This window comes from Thalia democratica, chromosome 5, assembly GCF_965202585.1.
Source record: "Thalia democratica chromosome 5, ktThaDemo2.hap1.1, whole genome shotgun sequence".
NCBI lineage: Eukaryota > Metazoa > Chordata > Thaliacea > Salpida > Salpidae > Thalia > Thalia democratica.
The window spans coordinates 77,031,962-77,057,514 of NC_139169.1; the positions used below are offsets into that span (position 1 = coordinate 77,031,962).

Here is a 25,553-nt window from a genome sequence, read left to right on the forward strand (position 1 = left end):
AGTATATTCAAGCTATTATTAAAAATCTTTACGTTCTACAGTTGTTATGTAGTAAAAACCCTTTTAAATTTTTAAAAACAGTAAGAGAAAATAAATAATATTAGCAACATCTCAATGTAGGTTTACAAATATTAAGTAAACTCATACTTTAATGCCCACTAACTTATAACAAAACTGCTAACATAAATGATTTTATTAAAAAGGTTCAACAAAGAAAAAAGCCAGAGTGCTAGTATGACAAGAATTGTAAACCTACAGTAAAGGAAAAACCAGTTAAAAAACGAAGTAGCTTCAGTAAATGATCACTTAAAATATAGACACAAACAAAACTTTACTCGTACAAAATCTAAGAATTACAAGATACTAACAAATTCTTTTTTACAGTTGCACCTTTTACAAGAAAACAGTAACTTTTTATAGTTCAGTAATAAATATTATAGAATAAAAGAAAAGCTAGCAACAGTCGACATTTTTCCCTCAATTTTTCATCTCACAACAAATTGGGCGAAATTGGTTCTTATTCGTTTTCGTTTGAACCAATCAGGGCCGTTCTCTGACTTTCGATGTCTATTTCCTTATTTTTCTTCACACTGAAAAAAGTTATATGTTAATAAACTATGGTTTTATTTAAGTTTTAATAGTTTTTTGTATAATAACTTGTATGTGCACTTACTAAAGTAATAATAAAATACTGTTATAATGAGTTTTCAAATAGAAGTGTGAGATGTAACAAATATTAAGTTCGAAACGATCTGTTTATAAATATTTAAAATACATATTTTTCTAACAGTTAAACTTGAGTTTAAATTTGCAACAATAGTATTATGACATAAATGATTCAAAAATGTGGACTATTGACTTTATTGGCAACAAGTATTGCCTTTTTGCTTTGAAGATTTTTTTAAACTTAAGTGGCAAATAAAAAAAAAAACATTATTGAAAAATCCAAACATTAAAATTTTATAAGATATTTGCACAAAGACTTGTTATTTATAATCTAACAACAGCTTTATCACATATGCAGGTGTTAAAGATAAAAATTTAAACAGTTTTAGGAAGTCTTATAAGCAATAAAGCATCAAATGTACAAAACAAAACTTTTTGTTCATATGTTTTACAATTTCTTTATTACTCTTATCATTATAGTTGAAATTTTATCGACTACTGCTAATATATTTTTTTTTATAAAGTACATATGAAATATCTAAAGAAACATTTTTTATGGCTCTTTTTTTAGTAATTAAAAACAAAAGTAATTTTTTAACAGTTATGTGAGTTGAATATTATAAAACAGTTTTCCTTTTTTTATTCTAGAAATATTATTAAATGTTCAATGAGCTTTAGGTATAATGATTTAATAAAGTAATTGCGGAGAAAGAGTTTTGAAACATACAAGCTTAATATAAAATATTTTGATTATATAAACTTTATGAGACTATTTAAAAATTTTATACTGCATCAAGTAGCTTCAACACTTGTTAGTAAAATTTTCAGTTTAATGTTAACTTAAAAATTTTAATCTATTTAAAAACGCAGAAGTTTTGTACATGTTTTAAAAAACCTAAAAAAACATTTCAAGCAATCAAAGGTACAACTGCCCCACAATACTATTTAACTGCTTAAATATACAACAGGCAATTTAAGTTTGTATAAATTCATTAAAAATTTACAAAAAATATTTTTTTTGTGTGCAAACTAACAAGAACTTATAACCAGTTGTAAAACTGTACAAAATTTAAAAGTTAGATATAAACTCACAAGTATAAGTTCAAAGTAATAAGCAAAAATTTAATAAAAATTTCTCATAGTTTTTACCAATTCAAGGGTTGAATTTGACATTTATAAGGCACTAAAACTATTGTTAAAAACAAATAATTTATTACGATTTCATTTTGAATAATATTTTGCGTATAACAGCAAAAATTAAAATATCCTTTTTATAAACAAAAATTATGTGTATAAAAATTTTAATAAGTAACATCTTATAAACAATCGATTTTACAAGACAAACTTTTTCGCATAAAACATTTTGATACAATAATATATACTTTAAACAAAATAAAAATATTTAATTAATGTAGGTGTTTTAAGCAAAATATTTTTAGATAACAAAATAGTTATATCAATAAAAAAGCTTGAAAGTAAAAGTCAGACGATGTTTTAAACATACATGCAGTAGTGATTAAGAAAATAATATTTTAAAATTATGTTAAGGAATACGAAATTTAAATGTTTAGAAAATATGTTTTTTAATCTCAGTGACTTAAAATCAGCAGCCGATAAAACGGGTAACTTTAAAATTTCACAGTTTTATTGCGAACTAAAGAGTTTAACTGATAAGACATGATTTGAGCGTTTTTATTTGATGAAAAATTGTTTTTAGATAGTAAAGTTATTCGTTAAATACTAACAAATTTTGAGTTTTTAAAATTAGCTGAAGGTTTTGAATGAAAAAGGTCCAAATTCTAGTATAAGAATTAAGCTTCTACTTGAGACTTAAGCTTAATTAAATTTGAAGCAGCAAGTTTTTGAACTACTGAGTGGATTGAACTATTGGTGACATGTAGAAAACTTATAATTAAACTTATATGTTTACATAAATGTTTATTTATAACAATTTGAAAATTGTTTTCCAGTATTATCACGTGTTAGTGGAGCTATTTAAGTGTATTTATTTGAGTTGAGTGTGTTATTATAGTTAAGTAAGCAACCTTTCATGGGTATGGAGAGCATTTAAAAAATCTAAACTTTTGAATTTATACTAATTTTGATTTAAAATAGTTTTTTTATTAAAAGCTATACGCATGAGTTATTTGGAAGTTTATGATAAAAAGGTTGAAATAAAAATAAGTTATTATAAATTTTATTTTGTTAATAACTAAAGTGCCAACGAATTTCGAGACTCTAGTTTTCAATAAACTTTAATTTAACTTGAAATTATCAATCATATTTATCAATTATACTTAAGATACCATAGATTCTTATAATAATTACTTCAATGAATAAGAAAAAAAACCAATTTAGTTTTGATTAGTATATAAAAAACTATTTTTTTTAAGATTGTTTACTACGTTTACAGAATTCAAATTTTAAGCAGACTTATAAGTTTAATTATTCCTGCTTAAATACAAGCGAATTTTGCAACATATTACTTTTTGTTTGTTTTGTTTAACTTTATATTTCTAAGCTTTTATTTTAAAAATACTTTTTATTAAAATTAATATAATTAACCTGTTTTTCAAAGTTTCATCCTTCTTATTGCTGACTTTCTTGTTACTGCTGAGTGGCTTCAGCGGCATCGTGTCCTCATTCTTGTTCGCATTCGTCGGGTTTCTGTTGGCCGAGGGCTGAAACCTCGACAACGACGTTCTGTTCGTTGATTCGTCCCTCGTGTGATGGCGTATTACTAGAGACCTGAAAAACATGTTCATGATGACGTATTACTAGAGACCTGAAAAATACGTTCATGATGACGTATTACTAGAGTCCTGGATGAAATTAAAACATAAGGTATGATGGGAAGTACAAACAAGATTGATCTAACTTATTACGTATATACTTATACGTATTACTATATGACGTATAAGGTAGTACGTCATATAGAAATATATGACGTATTATTTCAAGGTTGAACCATGGATCAGCAAGCTGCTGCCCGCAAAGCGAAATTCGGGGTGAACTTTATAGATAAAAACATACTTTGAAAAAATAAAGTGAAAAATTACGATTAGGCTTTGGTTTTGATATTAGTGATCATAAGTGAATTGTTTTTGCACATGTTATCACAGTTTTGGTTAACTACCTACTTTAGTTATTTTAAGTATCAGCGTCCTGCAGTAAAAGTTTTTTCTGTACAGTTCGGCTGGTAAGCAATTTTTTTAAATAAATTAACACGCGATTTATAAAAGACTGCCGGCCCCTGGTTTAAACTTTTAACAAACTTAAAAAAAAGTTGGTTAAAAAATTATGCTACATATAACTTATGACTTTCAATCTAACCAATACTACTTCATACTTACAACATATGTTTAATAGCTAGCATGATAAAAAGTATCGATCTAAAATATTTTTTAAAATCAGTTTACAAAATAATATATGTAGTTATAATTTTTTATGTAAGGTTTTGAACTTAAACCTAATCAATATAATAAAATACATAAAAACTAACTAGTATAACAGTTTAAGTTTAGAAGTTGGTATAATAAGCTGCTTTGACTTTTTTAGATAGAAAAATAAGAATTTTTTTTATTAAAAGGGTTTACTTTCTAATAAACCAATAAAACAGTTTAAAGTAAACAAAAAAAATTAACGTACTTGAAACTTATTTAAACAATTGTTCAAAAATATTTTATGTTCGTTACATTTTTTTCTTTGTTATTTTATCATTATTTTGACAGGTCGACTTCAAAATTATCAAAGGTTTACAACTATTTACTAGAAACAGTTGTCAACACAGGAAACAAAAATTAAATCACGATAACACGGCAGTACTTAGAAAGTTAATGAGATAATTGCGAAAATAAAATAAAAAACAATAGTATCTTTGATGTGCTTTGTTTTGGACGAATTAAGTTTAACTTTCAAATCGCAACAATAGAGTGTAAAAATAAAGATGTAATGTTTAAGCTTGCTTTTAAGTTCATGAGAAAATTTTAAATCGTGATTTAAAGTATATTTATATTAAAGAAGATTATGTTAAACTGTTTTTTATTCTGTCAGTAAAAAAGAGAATATTACATGGTTTTCAATTTAAAAAAAGTTTGTATATAAACAAACTTTTTAGCTTCTATATTAAAACAAATTAACTTTTAGATAATTGCAGTTTTTACATGTGATCTATTCAAATATAAGAGATTTTTTTATAGAACTTTGACTTATAGAGCTTAAGTGTTTCTTAAAATAAAATTAATAAACACTTTTTGCAAAACCTTTAAGCACAATTAATCTTGGTGCTTTAAAATGAAAGCTAAGTTTTAATAATTTTCCAGTGTCATTCTTAGTATGTGTGAAGTATTTATAATGTAAATGTCAAAAAAACTAAAGAAGATGATAAATTTTTAGTTAGTATAAAACATTTTAGACTAAACTAGAGGTTCATAAACTTTAAAATGAAGAAAAGTTGTTTTTCAGTTTAACTAATAGCCTGGTTCATCAAAAATACAGTTTGTGCTTACATACAAGTATGTAGTTTTGTTTTCACATAATGTTTTACCACTTTGAGAAAAAATAAAATATTACGATACTATTATACGTAAGTCTTAATTGTATGAATCATATAATATGATTTAACTGTAAGTTCGTTTGGCTGAAACAGCTTTACGATCTTTTTGCAAGTGAAACATTGTTTTTGTTAAAATAATATCTCAAAGCCAATAACACAATTTATATAGTCGGTATTTTTTAACGTTTGCATAGCTAATAAATAAGGTTTTCCCAAAGTTAAACATATGTTAAGTAGTGTGTTTCGTAAAATTTTCATAATTGACTTACTTCAAAAATTTTGATGTTTATTTTCAAAACAATGTTTCATTCAAAAAATCGTAAAAGTATTAGAACAGTTTAGTTGTAGTTTTAGTAGATGAAAGATAAATTTTTTACAATAATTAAGTTTAGTAATTTAATTGGTTGTAACCGCTACGGATTCATTTCCCAATAGTGTACTTAAACTAAGTTTTATTGTAACATCAAAATGGTTTGTTTTTAAATATAGTTATCTATGTCAGATAAATCTAATGAAAACTATTTACTTTTAATTTTTTGTATACAGTCATACTTTTCATATCGTTGAAAACTTATTAATAGTATGGTTTTTTAAATGTTAGTTATGAATTTAGTGTGTACTTATTTTTAGTGATTTAGTATGTAGAAAAAAAAAGTAAATATGTATTGGAACAGTGATTAATTACTAATTAGGGTACAATTTTTATTCTTTCATTTATTTAAAAATACCGTTTTGGTAAGGTCACGCATTCTTAATAAAAAAATTTTCAAGTACACTTTTACGAAATTAAGATACAAACCTAAAACTTATACTAGATTACTGAACATTATGAGTATAGTTTTTTTTCAGCTGTTTTATTGATAAAATATTTTTACAGTATAAAAAACAAACCTCTAATTTTAACCAACTAACAAAACTAAAAAATTTTTATTTCCACAGCCCAAGTTTTAATGATAAACTTTGAAAACAATCAAAAACAATCTCAAATTTCTACCACTGATTACACATTTATACACTTAGTGTACAAAAAAGTTCACTTTCTACTAGATCAAAAACATTACAACTAAAAATCGTTTGTTTATTTAACTTTTTTACTGTTAAAGTATGTTGAATATCAATTCAAACCTCAAATTTCTGCCGGTGGTCACATACTCGTGCACTGCTCTTATCTTCTGCTGAAAACTCCTGCTGGCGAGCCAGTACAGTATGGGGTTAATGGCGCAATTGCTGTACGCTATCCAGTCAAACGTTTCCTGCATCCACCAACAAGTGTTGACTGATGCCTGAAATATTTTATAAAGTGTATTTTTGATATTAGAACATATATAACATAATACTTTAATAACTTCATTTAAGTAGTAATATTAGTCTGTATCAATCCACCAACAAGTGTTTACTGACGTATGTGTGAAAAAAATAATATTCAAATAATAACATGTACTGACTTATGTGTGAAATATTATAAATGCTTAAAATAATAGTTTATGGTATCAATTTTTTTTTTCTAATAATGTATACGCTAAATCGTCGATAAGTATGTAGTTATAGTATGGTTTGTGGACAAAATATAACATATATATTTAAAGTGTTAACACTTAAGATAACATTACAGTAGTTAAAAGTTAAGTTTAATATATAAAATAATGAAAATTATATTATATGTTTTGATTTTAAGAAAACAAATAAAGAGATCTTAACTACTGAAGGAGAAATAATGAATTTATTCTTTCAAAATTTTATTTTACATTGACCAAAACTTATTTTGTAAAAAAGTGTCCTGAAAGAATAAATTTACAATAAGAACTTTAAGAAAACTTAGATAGAAAAAAACTAGAAAAGCCCTAGAAAACTACAATAAAAATATGAGTAAAAGTTTAAGATCTAAAAAAAATATTATAAATGCTTTAAATAATAGTTTATGATGTTTTTTTTTCTAACAATGTAAACGCTAAATCGTTGGTAGGTATGTAATTATATTATGGTTTCTGGACAAAATATAAAACATATATTTAAAATATTTTAACATTAAAGATAACATTACTGTAATTAAAGTTTAAGCTTAATGTATAAAATAATAAAAACTGTAAGAAAAATTAGGTATATACCTTAGAAAACTACAATAAAAATATGAGTAAATTAGTTTGAGATCAAAAAACGATCTGTAAATGCTAAATCGATGATTTTCGTGTACTCGTGATTTACTTCATGGACAAAGATTTATGATGGGTTTAATATTCATTTGCGTACTGTATTCATCATAAACTAGTTTTTAAAATTCAAAATTAAAACAAAATACATTAAAATACAACCTAAAAGAACCAGTATTGTGCTTAAAGGTTAGGCTGAATATTTAAACTAATTCTAGAGCGGTAAGAAAACTTAGATACATACCTTAGAAAACTAAACTGAAAATAGGAGTTAGAGTTTAAGATTTATAAATATGATACTCTAAATGCTAAATAGACTGTAAGTATGTACTCGTGATTTACTTCATGGACAAAGATTTATAATGGGTTTAATATTCATTTGCGTACTGTATTCATCATAAACTAGTTTTTAAAATTCAAAATTAATACAAAATACATTAAAATACAATCTAAAAGAACCAGTATTGTGCTTAAAGGTTAGGCTGAATATTTAAACTAATTCTAGAGCGGTAAGAAAACTTAGATACATACCTTAGAAAACTAAACTGAAAATAGGAGTTAGAGTTTAAGATTTATAAATATGATACTCTAAATGCTAAATAGACTGTAAGTATGTACTCGTGATTTACTACAAGGACAAAAGATTAAAATGTGTTTATCATTTATTTACATACTAAATTCATCATAAACTAATTTTTAAATTAAGAAATTAAAATGAAATTTGCCTGTAATAAACTGTAAAAACATTTAGTTACACTCTGTGTAAGTAAAAACATTTCAAAACTTTTTCCTATAATTTTTGTAATATAGAATTAACTATATATTAGTTAAACTAGTAAAGAGTTAATAACATTTAAAACTATTTACTATTTGTTTAACCAATGTTTATAACAAAAACAAATGAAAACATTTTGATGTTAATATCAACAACAGAAAATTTATCAGCTGTTATAAACATCAACATATGTCATTGATTAAATTTTAACTCGTTAATAAACTTTAATAAATCTGCTTTAAAACTAAAAAATATTAACTGTCAGCTGCTCGGATGTTTTTTGTTTATAAAACATTTGTTGTTGTTTTTTAACAGTTTAAAAACAAGTTATAAATAAACTTGTTTACATGGTGCTTAGAAAACAAGCTGTAAACTATTTGTACTATTTTTTGGGTTTCAATACGTTTTGTGAACAATAAAGCTGACTTTAGCTAGATTTATTTATGAGCCATATTTGGCAGTACGGCTTAACAAAATATGCATAGTTAAAAATTGGTACAATTTACATCCAAAATAAGTAACAAATCTTAATCTTAATTTCTTTTTAAAAAAGTTCAGTATGTTACTATTCTTAATAGACATAAAAAGTTTTAGATGTAAAACAAACTGATGATAAGCAGTTTCTCTTTACCTTTAAACTTTAAGCAACATGTTATAGTTTTCAAATATGAACTTTACTAATTTGTCAATGAAAACTTTTAGTTTTATCTGCTGAAATGTTATGCTTTCTGTAAAAGCATTATTAATCTTTCAATGTTATCTTATGTTTATTATAATTTACAATTAATAAAACTTTTACTTATCTAAAGTAATAAAACTTTTACTTTAAAATATTTAATTTTCTGGACAAAATTATTAACGGTAATACATAAGAGACCTCATGCATTCAAAAATAAACGATATGAAATATACTTAATTCTTTTATTAATACTGATACACTTATCGAAATATTAAACTAAAAATATTTTGTTTTATGTTGTACATATATTCTTGTTAGTACTGGTGCAATTAGAAAAGTATAATGTTTTTTTTCAAATATTTATTAAGTATTAATGGCAATCTATAAAATTTCAATAAAAGTTTTGACCATACTGAATACCAAAGTGGGAAAATGTCATACAAAAAATATTTTCTAAATTACTTAACTTACTTTTAAATCAGTGAAAGTCTTCACCATACCGAACACCAAAGTTGGCGTCCAACAAAATATGAAGGCAACCACCATCGTCAAGATTGTGACAACCATGTGTTTTCGCATGTCTGTAATAAGATATAGTTATCAATATGTATAAGTTTTTAATAGTAGTAAAAAATTCATGGTCAATCAAAATTTAGTCAAAATCGAAATTTTACACAATGTGTTTTCTCATGTCTGTTGTTTGCAAAATAATAATTTTTTTCTAATTTTAATAAAATATTTCAAAAAATTGTTTTAAATGAATAGTTTACAATTAGCTGTTGAAAATCATGGATTTTTATATTTTATTAACAGTTCTTACAAATGTCAAGTTTAAACTTTCGCAGTTTTAAAACCGTATTTTCTTAATCGTTTTTGTAATATTCAATAATTTTTAATTTTTAAATGCTTTTCAAAGCTTCTTAACTTTATAATACTTAGTAAAGCTTAAATTGTTCTATTAATTTACAAAAGTACTAACTTCTTTGCGCGGACTGCATTCTGTTCAGGGACTTGGTGGCTTTGAACAAAATGGCCAAATACGATCCCGCTATGATGAGCACGGGAAATATGAAGAGGAAGATGAAGCGAAGTCTCAAAGTGTTCCTGTAGAACATGCTGTGCTGGTTTTCCGTTGTGCATGAGTCTGAAATTAAATTAAATAAAATAATAATTCAACGTGTTCCTGTAGAACATACTGTGCTGATTTTCCGTTGTGCATGAGTCTGAAATAAAAATTAAATAAAATAATAACTAAAGTGTTTCTTTAGAAAATACTGTGTTGGTTTCCTGTGGAGCATGAGTGTGAAATCAAGTAAAAATAACGCATAAAATAACAGTTCAACGTCTGAAGCTCAAGTCTACAAGTTTTGATCATGCTAATTCGATCATCAGACCACAAGCTTTCGGTAGACTAAGATCAGTCCTGACTTCATCAGTCAGTCACAACCGAAAAACTTGCAGTCTTCAATCTACAAACGGTTTATGACTTTATATATCTTTTTGTATAAAGTGATATTACGTTCAGAACTAACCTCGGTACTACCTACAACGGTTAACCGAGGTTTCACTGCTAAGCAGCTCCCCAGGTACAATAATAAAACGACGATCTAAAGCACTTTGTATATAGAGATAGGATGATAGTTAGTGGTGGTTACTAATACTTTGAAAAGTATTTATAAGTATTAGTAAGTATTAGCGGATAAAACTTTACCTAAAATACACAAAGTATAGTATATTTTTATATGTTTTTAAGAAAGATTGTACCAATTGCTAGCTTTATGTTGATCTTAGTTTTTTTTTGTTTTTAAAAAATTAAAATAGAGCAACTAACATAGAACGACACTAACAGTTGTTGATTTTTTTAGAATTTACACACTAAAATAACTAACTTATTATTGGCTTATTTTTCACTATATCGTCATGTTCATCATAATATGATAAATTGTTTATCAAATAAATTTCAATAGTTTTAATTTATTCAAATAACTCACAACTTTTTGCTTATTCTTCACTATATTGTCATCATATTGTAATAAGTTATTTATCAAACAGAATTATTTAGTTTTTTTTTAATTAAAATAACTCACAACTGTTGGCAAATTCTTCGGTATATCGTCATAATCATCATAATATATTTATCAATTTAATTTCATTAGTTTTTTTAAATTAAAATAACTCACAAGTGTTGTTATATTCTCCGCTATTATCGTCATAATCATCATAATATAATAAATTATATATCAAATAAATTTCATTAGTTTTTATTACTTAAAATAACTCACAACTTTTTGCTTATTCTTCGCTATATTGTCATCATATTAAAATAAGTTATTTATCAAAAAGAATTAATTAGTTTTTATTAATCAAAATAACTCACAACTGTTGGCAAATTCTCCGCTGTCGTCGTAATCGTCGTCATAATCGTCGTTAACTGTTTATAAATTTAACTTTAATAAAAATTTTATATAACTAAGAAATAATTTCTTAACATACTTAAAGGTAAAAATTATCGAAGTGTACAGTGTTTTAAATATTGTTTTTATAAAAAATTAATCACTGTTTCTGTTATAAAAACATCTAAAACGTTTTTGATTTGAAAGAAAGCATTTGAAATTAATAAATTATTTTTAATAACATAGAAATAAACTAGATACCTGTAAAGTTTTCTGCTTTATTTTCGTATAGCTTGGCCACTGTAGATAATGATATAATTAAATTTATTTTTTAACTTTATTTTTTTAATGGAATCCGAATATTAAAAGCTTTTTAATTAAAACAGATTTATGCTATAAACTCATTTTAAACCAAGAGGTATTTTAATAAAAGTTTTAAGAATAAAACAAAATTTTAACCGAATATATCTTTTCTAACCTAAAAAATTGGTAAAATGTTCGATCTACAACAAAGTAGTACTAATGCTCTAAATGTGTTTCTTAACTAATAAAATAATAACTTAAATGACTGATAAGAAATACTTAAGTTCTATCAAGTTTAGTTGAAGTCAATTTGAAGCTTTAATTTTTTTAAATAGGTACACTTGTAAGGTACAAAACTTTTAGCACAAGCAAAGAAAACAATCAAATCAATTATGAAGCTAACTTTAAATTAACATACTTGATAATTTGCAACAGTATTAAGTTTTATTCATGTTAATTGTTTCATCTACATTAGAAAAGTTGTTTAAAAGACTTAATTTTTTATACTCTAAACAGCTATGAAAATGTTACCAAAGTTATCCGGACAAAAAGCTAAGTAACACAAACACTCAGTTTCGATAAAAAAATGTTTTCTATTTTATAAGTTACATTAAAAAAAAATTATTGGTTAACTATATTAAGTGCTAGAAAATTTTTTTCTGATATCGAGGAGTGTAAGTTAATCAAAACATAAGCCGGCCTGAAATTTAGGTTAGAGATGAATTTTTTTATTTGTACTTTGTTTTATTTACTTTTACTTAAATTATTTATTTTTTAATGTTTATTTTGTTTAAATTAACAACCTTCTTCATCTTTCTGCCACCACATCTTAACTTCTTTTTTATTTTTATCAGAAGGCTGTTTTTCTTCTTCTTTTTTTACAATTTCTTTGATTATCGACTTTTCTTTTTCAATTAGCTCTTCTTTCATTTCCAAGTCATCTTCTACCTCTATTTCTTCTTCTGTGAATTTTTTATTGACAATACAAAACTGTTTAGAACAAAAAAATAAAACTCAGTGATAAAAATTGTTAAAACATTAAGACATTGTATTATATGAATTAAACTCTCACGTTTTCAATTTTTAATTTTTTAGAAAATTTTATGAGTCCACAAACTATTGTGTCACTGTTTTATTCAAATTTAGATTTTCAGGGTCCATTAAAACTTTAAAATACTTTAATGAAACAGTAAATTTTAAATAAAATGCAAAAACCTTGAAAACTTACCAAGATCGTAAAGTCCATAATCTACGTCTCGATGAGCTGAAATTAAATTTTTTGATTATATTTTTTATTTCTTGTAAAATATTCACTAATAAAAAAACGAACCAGGTAGTAATAGTTTTTTTAATCGAAGTTTACTTGTAAAAGAATAAACTTAAAGTGAGATTTATAAAAGTATCCATAAATAAGCTCTTTACATCTCAGTAAATTCAGAAGTATTTTTTAGTTAAGGCAAATAACTGTATAAAAAAAATCTATAAATGAAATAAATAAATGACTATTCAAGATTTAATTTATTTTATTATTATTAGAAAAATGGAATCTTTTTGTTTTAAAATAAAAGTATTAAGTTGTTTTATTATTTTCAAGCAGCCTTGTATAAGCAAGAATTAAGAAAACCAATTATAAAAAAGATTCTAAATAAAAGATTTAGATACAATAGAATATTTAAAATCAAAAAAAAAATCAAAATGGAAAAAAAAAAAATTAAAATAAAAACAGCTGAAAAAGTTTTTAATTTCGTGACAGAAATAAACAACGTTTTTTAAATTATTATAGATAAATAGCAATACAATTAAGCATGAATTATTTTGAAAAAAAAGTAATTGTTTGACTAAAAAATTTTCAGTTCGAGTTATAATTTTTCACTTGAAGTTCTGAAATTAAGTTTGAAAGTAATTATAAAGCAACAATTTTTCTTACTAAAGTTGTTACATTTTGAAGCTAAGAAGTTTAAAATATATATAATATAAAACTTACAGTTTATAAAGTCGTGTAGAAGGTCCTGTTCTCTATCTGTAAAAAAAAGTATATTATTGAATCTTAGTACTATGAATAAATAGTAACAAAAAAAAAATCATAAATAAAAAGGAACACATAAGTTTATTGAACTCTATTCAGATCAATTATGAACGAAATATTTTAATATTACCAGTGTAGTACTTTTAGATTACAAATCATATAATTTTAATAACAACACAGTACCGGTTCAATTTGAATACCTAAAAAAGTATTCTATTAATTATATACTACAATAGTCCTTGTAAGTTGCTTAAAAGTAGAAACTAAACTATTGAATGATATACAGTTAGTATTAAAATAACTCAGTATATAGTTTTTCAAACGTAAAGTTCAATGTCAAGTCCGACTGTAGACCATACGTCGTATTACTTATTTGGAATACACGTTAACTTCGCTTCAAACTAATTATTCTGAGGAATCATTTGTAAACTAGGTTTTGTTTTATACGAAATACACGTTGCTCTACTTTGCCTACAAAGTATCGAGCACTTCAAACAAAGTTTAAACATTATATTAGACAATCAGTAAGTCTTTTCAAAAGCGTTAACAAAACTTGCACTAGAGTGCATCTGTTACCCCTCAAAAATGAAAGTTTTGTAGTAGAGCTTAGTCTAACTTTTTTGCGTGGCATACCATACACAACGACAGAGAAAAATTAGCGTCCTAGCTTTTGCCACCGTTTAATTACAAATGTACAAAAATTTTCAGCTTAAAACTTGAAGGCTGAATTTCTAAGTTCCCATACAATGTACATAGGGGTTGCTTTTAGAAAAATGTAGTTAGTGGTAAAAGAATGGAAGCTATTTTTTGTAGTGCTGTCTTTTTATTTGATATGCCACGCTGAGCTTAACTTTAAGGTCAGGGCAAAAGATGCACCCTAGTGTGCACCAATAAAGATATTGCAAATACAATTTTGAACGCTAAAATACAAATTATCAAAACAAATGTTAACACCCTCATCATAATAATCCCTGTCAGTTTCACGGTGCAACAAAATGTAGGCCGATTAAAGTTAAACTCATAATATAAAAACGCATAAACATAATAAAAACGGTCAATACAAACACCCACCAATATGCGAGAAACATGATAAAATAAAATAAAATACAAATACAAACACCCACCAGTGAAATCTTTCCCGTACGTGTCAATCTCGTCAAACAATATTTCGAAACTCTTGGGCCACCTGTGCGAACAGTGGCTCACCCCATCGCTGAACTTCTCCACCGAGACGGTGGCCATCCACGGGTAGGCGGTTGCCACGGCGACCACCCACACCACGACGCAGCACCAGGTGGCGGTGTTGCGGGTGCGGTGAACGCGCATGCGCATCAGGAACACGGTCGCCAGGAGGCGGTCGAGAGACATGACGGTGAGGAACATGATGCTGGCGTGGTAGTTGATGACGTGGAACACTGTGTGACGTCATTGTATTTAAAGTTTACTGCATTACGTATTTTATAGAGATAGTAACAAAGATTAATTTTATTTTTGATAATTATAATGACGGTCAAGGACAGTTGATCAAGTCAAAGTAATAGGCTATTTTTTATACAAATACTATAGTATTGTTGTACAGTATCTAAATAAAATATTTTTCAAATCAACTAATTAATTTTTTTTTACAAACACGATAGTACATTAATTGAATAATATATTTTTCAAACAATGAGTGGTTCTGAAGTTTTTTACAAATTACGTTGTCAAACAATAAATTGTGTGAAACTTTCCTTTTCTTTTTTCCAAGAACTTGTTTTTGTTGTTATAAAACAATTTAAAAACAAAGATTAGTTAAAAATAACTATATTTTAAAATATAGACTGATTACAAAATGTTTTCCCGATCTTTAACTTTGTAAGGCATTAAATTTATATGCCCACTTAAAACACTTAACTGTAAGAGCTTTGTGTTTTTCAAAAACTTTATGAAATAAGAAATTATTTTTAAAGTGCATCAAATATTTTAAATACCAGAAAATAATCGTATAGAAATGCAACACATAGCCTTTGTCAGTAAATGATTGCCATAATTTAAAATATTATTTAAAAAATTTATCAATTACCTACATTTTGTGTATAAGTAATTTTTTGTAAGTGATTTACTTTACTTAAAGCATGAAAAACAAAACAGTTTTGTAAGTACGAAGTGTTTTCATAAATATTAGTTTATGTGTAAATACATTTTAAGGCCCACTTAAGACACTTTAGTTTAAAATCATCACGAACTTTAAGAGTGCATTATTTTTTTTGAATATCTAAAATTTTCTAGTACAAAAGTTTTTATTAAATTCAAAGCTATTGTTAAGTTAAAATTTTGACAAATTATATTTGTAGTAACATTCGCTCACTGTTGCTAGTGAAAATTTCTATATAGTTTTTTGTCGTAATTTACGTGTAAACAACAAAAGCAAAGTTGCATTAAATCTACAAATCGAGCACATATACATTAAAACACAATATAGATTTATGCTTATTAGTTATAGCAGTGTTTTTACACAAATACCCTTATTAGCGAAAAAAAGCGGATATCCTCAAAGAACTCATGCCATAAAATGACATATCATGCATACATAAGATATATCAATAAAATGTCTTTAGGTATAACTAAAACAGGCAAACAACCTAGTAAAAAAATCACTAACCTTTATTGACGAAACAGAGCGGATATCCACCCCAGAACTCGTGCCAGTTGTTGACATAGTACAGTGGCGTTATGAACACGAACAGAAGGTCTGCGAACGCCAGGTTCAAAGCGAACAGCTGGGTTACGGACCTGTTTGAACGGTTCCGCTCCCATATCAGTATCACTGCTATCACAAACAAGTTGGCGAAGAGTCCAGTCACTAGAGATTAAACTAAATTTATTACTAAAAGTAGTAAACTTACAAACGTTGAATTATATATTTTTAAATTTTAATAAGCGCTAATGAAGCTTGTACGTTCTTAATATACCACGTAACATAACTTTTTTTAATATAGAACTATTATAATTTCTTTTTAAACACTTATTAACTTAGGATTAAGATATTATTTATTATTAATGTTAAATAAAATAATATCAAAACGAACCAAGTTCGTTAAACAACAAATTTCAAAAAATATTTATTTTGTTAAAACTAACTACGTTTCTATAAAATGAACTAGTGAAACAGCGAACATAAATATTTTTAATTTCATAATAAAAGTGACTGCAAGCTTGCATGTGTTTTATGAACTTTTAAGACTTTAGTATAACTAATATTATAAAAGATCGGGATAATCAAGTTCGTTGGAGTAGAATAATTAATTTAAAATTATTTTATTTATTAAGACTAACGCCGTATCTATATTTCAAACTAACAACACAGGTCAGCAGAGTAATAAAAACATATTCCAGTCCAACAATCTAAGTGTATTAAGATAATATTTCGTAAACGGAACTGTTTTGACTTGCTTATACAACAATACAATAATAAAATAGTTTGCTAAATAAGCAAATGCTAATTTCAACATAACAACGGGGTCAAATAAGTTCATGCTTTTAAACAAGACACGGAAACAGAAAACAAAAGTTTGTTTTTGTTTATGTTTAACATCCGTAAATAAAAAGTGTTGGTAATCAATGTTTTTATACAAGTTTATATCAGACTTACAGTCTGTAATGACTTATAAGCAAAATTGAATAAATTAAGTGTAACAAAAGAAGTATGAAATTCCAAATTACATAATATAAGTTTCGTAAGAAATATTTTTTAAATAGCTATGCACATTGCATATGTTAATATTAAGGCAATACTATTTTTAAAAAGTTATTTAGAGAAACTTAAACAACTAAATAAATTTAACTATTTTTTTTATTAAAATTTACGAAACAAATCTTGTTTAAAATGGGATTTTTTTCATATTTAATGTAATAAAATTGTATGAAAACTTTGAATATTTTAAACATTTAACTCATAAAAAGTATACAACAATGTACTTTTGCTTCAAAATACAAATTTTAAGCAATCAAGTCTTGATGCACACGACTCTCATTTTCAGCTGCAAAGGAAGTAATAGCGACTCCAACACAACTCACTAAAACATTGTTACGTCAAACCAATACAAAGTGTTACGTCAGGCTAAATTTTTTATGCGCAACTAAATAGTTTTTAAGTAGTACGTTAAGTAGGATGTTCATTAGATTAACTTTATTTGTTGTACCGAATGTAAAAAGGAAAACATTTAAGTTTAGTGTAGCAACACTTTTAGTAAATCTTGACATGCTTACCGCCGAACGCTGAATTTATAACTTGTAAAAAAATGTAGGTTTTATAAAGCATCCTTCCTATGGACGCGAATATGCTCATAATTTTGTTCATTGTTCTAGCACAGGGTTTTATTTATTTTATAAAGTCGGGGTTTCTCATCACATTTAAAAAACCACCACTTATCAGAAATTTAAAAATATCGCCAATCTATCTTAGTTATCTCTTTTTAATTTTTAGTTAGCAAAACACTTTTTTACCCCCTTAGTTCGCCTACTTGTAGCCAAAATCGTCCACAAATAGGCATTGTTACATCTTTTGATAAACTAACTAAACATACTATATCGACCTTTTTGGGACTGAACCTGATATATACATTGCTACGTCATACTAATAAAACATTTAACACTAATCCATCAGTACACGTTTCCAAAGTTTCAACAAAAAGAAAAAAACTATTATGACGTCACAACAAAACAAAAAATTACGTCACACTCACCGCCCAACGCGGCGTAGACCAGCTTTCCCGCCGAATTGATCTCCGCCGCCAGTTTCGTCTCGACGTCGAACATGGTTTCTCCCTTGTACCCGGTGACGTTTTGTGACGTCGCGTTGTTGAGTTGTGACGTCACGTTCGATTCCGGTGTGGCGTCATAGTGGTCGTAGTGGTCCCGCAGCAGGTCTTCGATGTCGTTCATTTTGCTCAGGAATTTTTGTTTTATTAAATATGTGCTGTGTGAACAAAAAATATTTGTTTTATTATAGACGTTTTTAATTCCTTGATTAAAGCTTGTTAGCTTTTGACTAAATGTGCTACGGTTTTTTGATATTTTTTCAATAGTTGTATAAAAATTAAGTATATTTTAAACTGTAATTAATTTTTTTTTCCAATAGAAAACTTTAATTTTTATACATAAATACCACATTTATTTCAGTGCTCATCAATGCAAAGTTACTGTTTGTTAAATACAAATAAATCAAACAAAATAAACTTTTGCTACTGAATCAACTGTATTACGATTATGTTTAGAAAAAGAAAATAGATTCTTAATAAAAGTTTTATTTAACAATTTACTAAAAAATAATTCAAAGGTAAAGGTTTTTGAATTTGTCTCTAACAAGTCAGCATTAAACTAACATTAGGCTGAAGAGGTAAAACAATTAAATAGGCTGTGCAAGCTTATTGAATTTGAACCAGGAATTCGTTAAAAGCAATAAAAGTCATACTTTTGAAAGCTGGTAGTATTAAAAACATTTATATCTTAATTTTTCATTAACTTGTCGCACTTGTTGTTTAGAAGAAAGTAGTTTTGAGTAGAAAAACTATCAAAAAAGCAGTGAAATATTAAAAACAATCATTGAAAAATCAACTAAGTTTCTACATAAATATGCTGTTTTCGTTGAAAATAAAAACTAGTAAAAATACATCAAAAATTAAAAAACTTGATAAAATACAAAAAAATTTTTGTTGTTTACTAATACAAAAAGTTGTCTGCACAAAAACACCAGCGCTTAATAAGTTTTGTTTTTTGCTAAAACTTAAATTATCTATTATTAAACAGTTAAAACGCACTATGTAGTAATTGGGATTTTAGTTAATACTATTATGTAATGCATTTTTTAAAACTACTTTATTTAGATATATATATACAAACTTTCTATTATAACTTTTAGTTGTTTAAAGGATTAAAATCACAACTTAATCCTTAAAGTCATTTTATTCATCCACGTGTTTAAAAAAAATAATAATCTATTTAAGTTATAAATCTTAATGCAAAAAATGCAAAACTTTTATAACAAATAAGTTTAAACCAACATAGATAAATTTAAAGTAGATTAAATTTTCGCTTGTTGGAGTAACTTTTTATCATACGCACATTTTCTTTTGTTTTGTTAGCCAAATAGTACGATCAAATCCTTTTAGTTTTTGTTTTGCAAAAACATTGTTCTGCGTTTATCTGTGACTTGGAGCAGTCAAAAGTTTACTTCAAGTTAAAAAAAAAACGAAAACTAATAAAGCGCTGACTCTCAAACAACTGATAAGCAGTTTTATCAGCTGCATGCTCAAATTTATACGTCAGTATTTGGAGATAAAAGTTTGAAACATCAGGTTTGAAAAGTTAACAAAAGTTTACTTTGGATTAAGTGTTTGAAAAATTAATTGTGCAGAAACAACAAAAAATGGATGATTAATTGTTATTTTGATTTAAATAATATAGCATAATTGTGTTGTTTCATTTAGCTAATCAGATTGGAAATGATATTCGTATGTTGAATTAAGCTATCAGTTTAAAACTAATTATAAAAATACACTCATTTGTTTTATTTTGTATTATTAAAAAATGAGATAGAAAAGCTCAAAAGACATTTTTTTAAAACCAACTTTCTTATAAGTAAACACATTATTTATACTAGTTTAACTATTCTGGTTCATTAACTTTGTATTTTTAGCTAGTTCATTTTCAAACTTAATGTATAACTAAGTTTTTAATAACTTTTTTGATACTCAATTTATAAAAAATGCTAACATAAAGCTACATAAACACTCTTTTAACTAATGTTGAAATCTTCAAATAAATAATTTCCTGTAACATAACTTTACGTATTAAAGCTAGTGAAATTTAAAACTAAACAAAGGTTTTGTAAAGTTACATTTTTTATGTATAAAGTTACATATAAAAACATCTATAAAAAAATAATGTTTTCAACTGTTTTGGTTTAATTGTTTTTAATTTGTTTAGTTCATTTATTTAAGTTAAAACTCATTAAATTCATTTATTTAATCCTTCAGGAACATATTTTTTTGTGTAATATTAAACTTTCTTTCAACTAAACATAAAATATATATTTAATTTTTTTTTCTCATATGTTCTGTAGAAACCCTATACAAAAACTTAAAAAAAAATTATTCTGCTTCATGTTAACAGTTTGGATACTTGAAACTGTACTCAATACGCTTTAATTGAAAACTGTGTAACTTAAAACTAAACAAACTATATTTTCAGTTGTTTTCCCTTGATAGTTTCATAAACAAAAAACAATAAAAGCTCAAAAAACACTTCTTTCAACTGATTTTGTTTCAAGTTAACAGTTTCGATACTTGAAATTGTACTTAACACGCATGAGTGATTACGAGCTCATTATGTGGTGAACTTATATATATCATACAGAGAAAATCACTGCAAAATGTTAGTTAAAACATGTGCACTATAAACAATGTTGAGTGTTGCTGAATTATTTGAACTTTGTACCATGTTGGAACTTATAACAAAAGAAACTTAAGTTTGTTTATGCAAACAATCATTTACCTTTGTTAAGTCGCATTAAAACTTATAGAATAAAAATAAAAGCATTTGTACAAGTTAGGCTGTACTTTAGAGCTTCTTACTTTTAATTTTATACGCAATAAAAAATATTTAACCTAAAATTATATACAAAAAATATATATAAAATAATATTAAAAGTTTACAAAATTTTGTTAGACTTTAAATCAAAAAAACACTAGACAAAAAATATAGTTTTCAAAAAAACTGGATATACTTACTAATAAACATCTAACATTATATTTGTACTAACAAAAACTGTGTAAACCTCAGACAACTGAATACAAATAAATAATTTAAGTGTTTTTTCAACTTCTGCTCACAAAACTATTAATCACTTTCGTGTCTGAAACCTCGGGCGACTTCAAACTGAGAAGAAAGTTTTAATCTACCAGTTGAAGTAGAAGTGAGAAGAAAGTCGTTAATAAGATTAACTGTCTTTAATTTTTAAGCTTTTAATTTATTTCTATACCTACCAATTTTGATGCTTTTATTTATTTTTAAGTCCAACTGATAAGAATTTTACTATTTGAATACTAAATTTTATTAGTTAAAAAAAATACATAAAACTTAAAACAAAGCCATAAAGAGTTGTATAAAAAAACATATCAAACAAATTTAATAAATAAACTCAAAACTTTCTACCCAGACTCAGCACACTACAACAGGCAGCATCATTAACAATGCCCCAACTTTTCCAGCAAATAAGAACCCGCCGGAGCCTTTTTTGCACCTTTCTCACTTTTTTACATAAAACAGCATATTACAAAGTGTCATTACGACGAGACTGCAAGTAAAAGTTTGCACAAAATCGCTCACGCGTGACGAGTGAAGATCCTTTTGGTTGAGTTGCCCAGATGGCTGATGTTTCTGTTTGTTTTGTAAACATATTTAAAGTTGTATAAATTATCTGTTGTTTATGTTTTGTAAACAGTTTTGTACAATTAAAATTGTGTGGAATAAATTAAGTAAGACTTGTGATGTTTGTAATATCAAAACTACAACTATCTATTATTAACTTGCAATGTTTGCGAGTAGACCATATGCATAAAAGGTTTTTGTAATAAACAATTTTTAAAATAAATAAATAAAAAGTACTTGCAAAGTATTTTAACTGACTAAATTCAAGAACAGGTGTTTGTAATAAGCATTAAAAAGACATAAACAGATAACAAAGTTTATTAAAAACCTTTAAACAATAAACAAACAAAAATAACATTTAAAACACTTCTAACCATTGCTTTATTTCAAAATGCATTCAAGATTAAATAAACGGTCTAAATTTTTAATTATAATTGTAGTTTATTATCTGAAGCCGTAACAAAGTTAACATTCTTAAATAATCAAAAAACGATAAAGATGCAATTAGTTACACTTGAAAAGTTTGTAAACAATTTAAATGCAAACTATTGTTCTCTGATAATCGACAAAACACAAGCACTTTAAAACTAATTTTTTCGAAAATTCAAAATAAACTTATTAAAAGTTCAAACGGGTATGTGTCTTATAAAACTGTGAGAAATTCATTTCGTTTCTCACAAAAACTGTAATTTTTGTGGCTACACCTTTGCAGTACACATTTTGTTTGAAGTAGAAAAATTTGAATGAGAATTAAAATAAACTACTTGTAATTTTTGAAATTGTTTTTACAAGTAAGTATTTTCAGTAGTAAAAACATAAAAGTTGTGCTAATAAATTTGCCTCTAATGATTTAAATTACCTCTCATCTTCGCAGTTCACAGTTTGTTTGAACTACAAAAATAGGAATAAGAATTAAAATAAACTACTTATAACTTTAAAAATTGTTTTTTGAAAACAGAAAGGTGTTGCTCAGAGCTTTTCCCTTACTGCTATAAATTGCCTTTAATCGTTGCCTATCTTTCCTTTTAAATTTGCTGAGCAATGAAATTACGACTTACTTAAACAGTGATTGAAATATCGAGTGAACTTAGTAATATAAAATATTGCTTATTAAAAGTTTATTTAGTAAAAATGCGGTTTAATTATAACTAAAATTAAAAACCTTATGCTTACAAAACATTTTTGTTATTTAGAATATGTCGTTTGTAAATCTTTGGGGTGAAGCTTTTTATACTGATCTTATTTGATTTATTTATTTTTTATTAATTATATATTTCGTTTATTTAAATGAAATATACTACAATTAAAACAGATGCTACTTGTATTTTTATTTTTTTAGTATTTTTACAATTCGTTTAAATGTCTGAGTAACAAAATCATGGAAGTAATGTTTATAAGTTTGACTGGTTTAATTTAATGATTTATGTTTTGTATAATCTTTACTTAACCTTTCTTTATAAACTTACTGTACAATGCAATTACGTCTTTTTCAAAAGTAATTGGAGCTTTTCAGTAAATTTTACAAAAGAAAAAAACCACATTGACTTTTGTAAATTTTTCAATTCAAAAGAAACGCTTTGCAAAACAATTATAACGACTTTTTAAAAACTCTATGCATAATTGTCATGTTGTTAAAAAATAACACTAACAGGATTTATAAAATCGTATTTGTTTAACCACATAGTGCATATCACTCAAAAAGGCATGCATGAAAAATTAAAAAAAATATTTATAATCTACCATGAATAATCTTGTGTTTGAAAAATTTTATCAAACCAATAATTTATCATAGAGTTGGTTTGAAATATGTTTAGGTTAATGCATTTAGAAATAGTATGCTATACTAGCTTGAAAAATAAATAAGTATTGATAAAAAATAAAGGTTGAAAATAACATTTAAAAAATTTAAGACAAAATAACATCATTTCAATATTTAATTTTATTAAAACTTATTATCACAAAAATAAACCAAATGACTTTGTTGCTAACATAATAAAAGCTAAAATGTTGAAAGGTGTTACAAAGACACTTTTTATAGAGTATTTGCGTAAACTAAACTGTGCTTTGTATTTAAAACACAAAAAACAGAAAAAAAGACACTACTGTAAACCTTGTACCATACTACAAGTCACAAAACAATAACCAATATTAAGTTAATAAATATAAGCTACAATACATAAAGACTTTGAATATAGCTTAATAAACTTGTTTAATAAAAAAAAAATTAACGATAGGTAGTATATCTGAACTTTTGTTTAAACTTGTTTTTTGTTAAATTACAAAGTTATGTGGAAGTTTAAAAAAAGCTAAATACAATTTTTGTAGATTCTCAAAGTAAATATTTAAAAAAAATTATCTGAGGTCTGACTAAGTAGACTTTGCCATTATAGGTTTTAATTAATTAGTTGAAGGTGATTCGTTAAAATTCAGTTTTTGGCAGACTTTATTAGCAACAGGATTTTTTTTTACCTTTAAAAGTAGCTCATGGCCCGCACTGTGCAGAAAAAATACTTTGCCGGTCGTCACCGTAATTATATAAAATAATTTTAGGAACCAATAATAAACATGATTTTAATTCAAAAACATGATAAGATATGTAATAGTAAAGCACTGGTGTTTACTAGTTGTTAAACAATAAGCCTGACTGTTACTTTTTACAACAACAAAGTTTTTTTATTGCTATTAAACATGAATTAGCTTCTCTTTATGAAGCTTGGCTTAGTAACTTTTGCATTTTTTTTGTTTTACAGCAGATTTTTATTTTATTTTATAAAATAACTCATTAACACCAATGAAAATTAGTAAGCTAAAAAAATAATTTGATGATAAATGATGTATGTTTTTTAGTATTTGATCTTTTAATACACTTTAATCAAGTAAATTGATAAAGTGCAAGTTGTAATAACATTGCTATCTTAGAATACCTTAGAAAAACTGTTGGTGTATTTTGATAAAACTGATTTAATTTTATAATGAAATTGAAATAGTAAAAGCTGCGAAAACATTTATAAACTAGTTAAGTCATTGAGTAAAATTATTTTCATTTGATTAAACACTTTTATATATTTCATTTATTTTCGATATATGTTTCTTTAAAGTTTCGAAGCTAAATATGTTGTAAGATTAAAAGTTAGACTTTATATAAATAGTTGAAGTAAAAATAAAATACTGTTGTTTTAAATATGACTATAGAGGTATTGCTAAACTTTTTGACTGTAAAGAGCTTATATAACTATGACAAAACGCTTTAAATAAAAATAAACGTTAAAATAAAAACTTACCACTGTTTTGCTTTATGCTTCGTTTTAGTGCAGAGGTCTTATGTAACTTGCGGGCCGATTTTCCGAGAAAAAATTGCTCGCGGGCCCACTATTTATAAAAAATCCTTTGCGGGTCGCATTTATTTAAAAAAGGTTCTAGTAATCAGTAAAAAAAGTTATTAGAGATCAAAAACATGATAAATTAAGTAATATTAGAGCACTAATAAAGATTATTTATTGAATTAAGAGCCCAACTGTAAGTTTTTGTTAAAAATCTTTAATTTTTGTTTTTTAAATGTATATTTCTGCCTGAAAAGAAGCTCGCGGGTGGCAAATTTTT

At 25.7% G+C, this 25,553-nt stretch overlaps 1 protein-coding gene across 2 annotated transcripts; it reads right to left on the reverse strand.

Annotated features, from left to right (window-relative positions):
• Window positions 1-227: 227 nt before the first annotated feature.
• LOC145836040 (uncharacterized) lies at window positions 228-18,487 on the reverse strand. 2 transcript variants are annotated; one of them, XM_082943830.1, is made up of 13 exons: window positions 18,269-18,487; window positions 16,186-16,386; window positions 14,669-14,959; window positions 13,503-13,538; window positions 12,747-12,782; window positions 12,322-12,477; window positions 11,477-11,515; window positions 11,200-11,253; window positions 9,802-9,966; window positions 9,294-9,403; window positions 6,347-6,504; window positions 3,232-3,414; window positions 228-590 (listed from the first exon to the last, which is right to left on the reverse strand). In XM_082943830.1, the coding sequence occupies exons 1-13, from the start codon at window positions 18,465-18,467 to the stop codon at window positions 518-520; spliced, it is 1,701 nt and encodes a 566-aa protein (XP_082799956.1). In that variant the 5' UTR covers window positions 18,468-18,487; the 3' UTR covers window positions 228-517. The 2 variants fall into 2 exon arrangements, with proteins under 2 accessions (XP_082799956.1, XP_082799955.1); XM_082943829.1 differs by having other exon boundaries at window positions 12,322-12,480.
• Window positions 18,488-25,553: the final 7,066 nt, after the last annotated feature.

Excerpts from the sequence above, each read along its gene's own strand:
- LOC145836040 (XM_082943829.1), bottom strand. The coding sequence starts at position 18,467 with ATGAACGACATCGAAGACCTGCTGCGGGACCACTACGACCACTATGAC. Across the intron at positions 14,960-16,185 it reads GCTCTGTTTCGTCAATAAAG|TGTTCCACGTCATCAACTAC; the intron begins GTTAGTGATTTT and ends GACGTCACACAG. Across the intron at positions 9,404-9,801 it reads AATGCAGTCCGCGCAAAGAA|ACATGCGAAAACACATGGTT; the intron begins GTTAGTACTTTT and ends ATCTTATTACAG.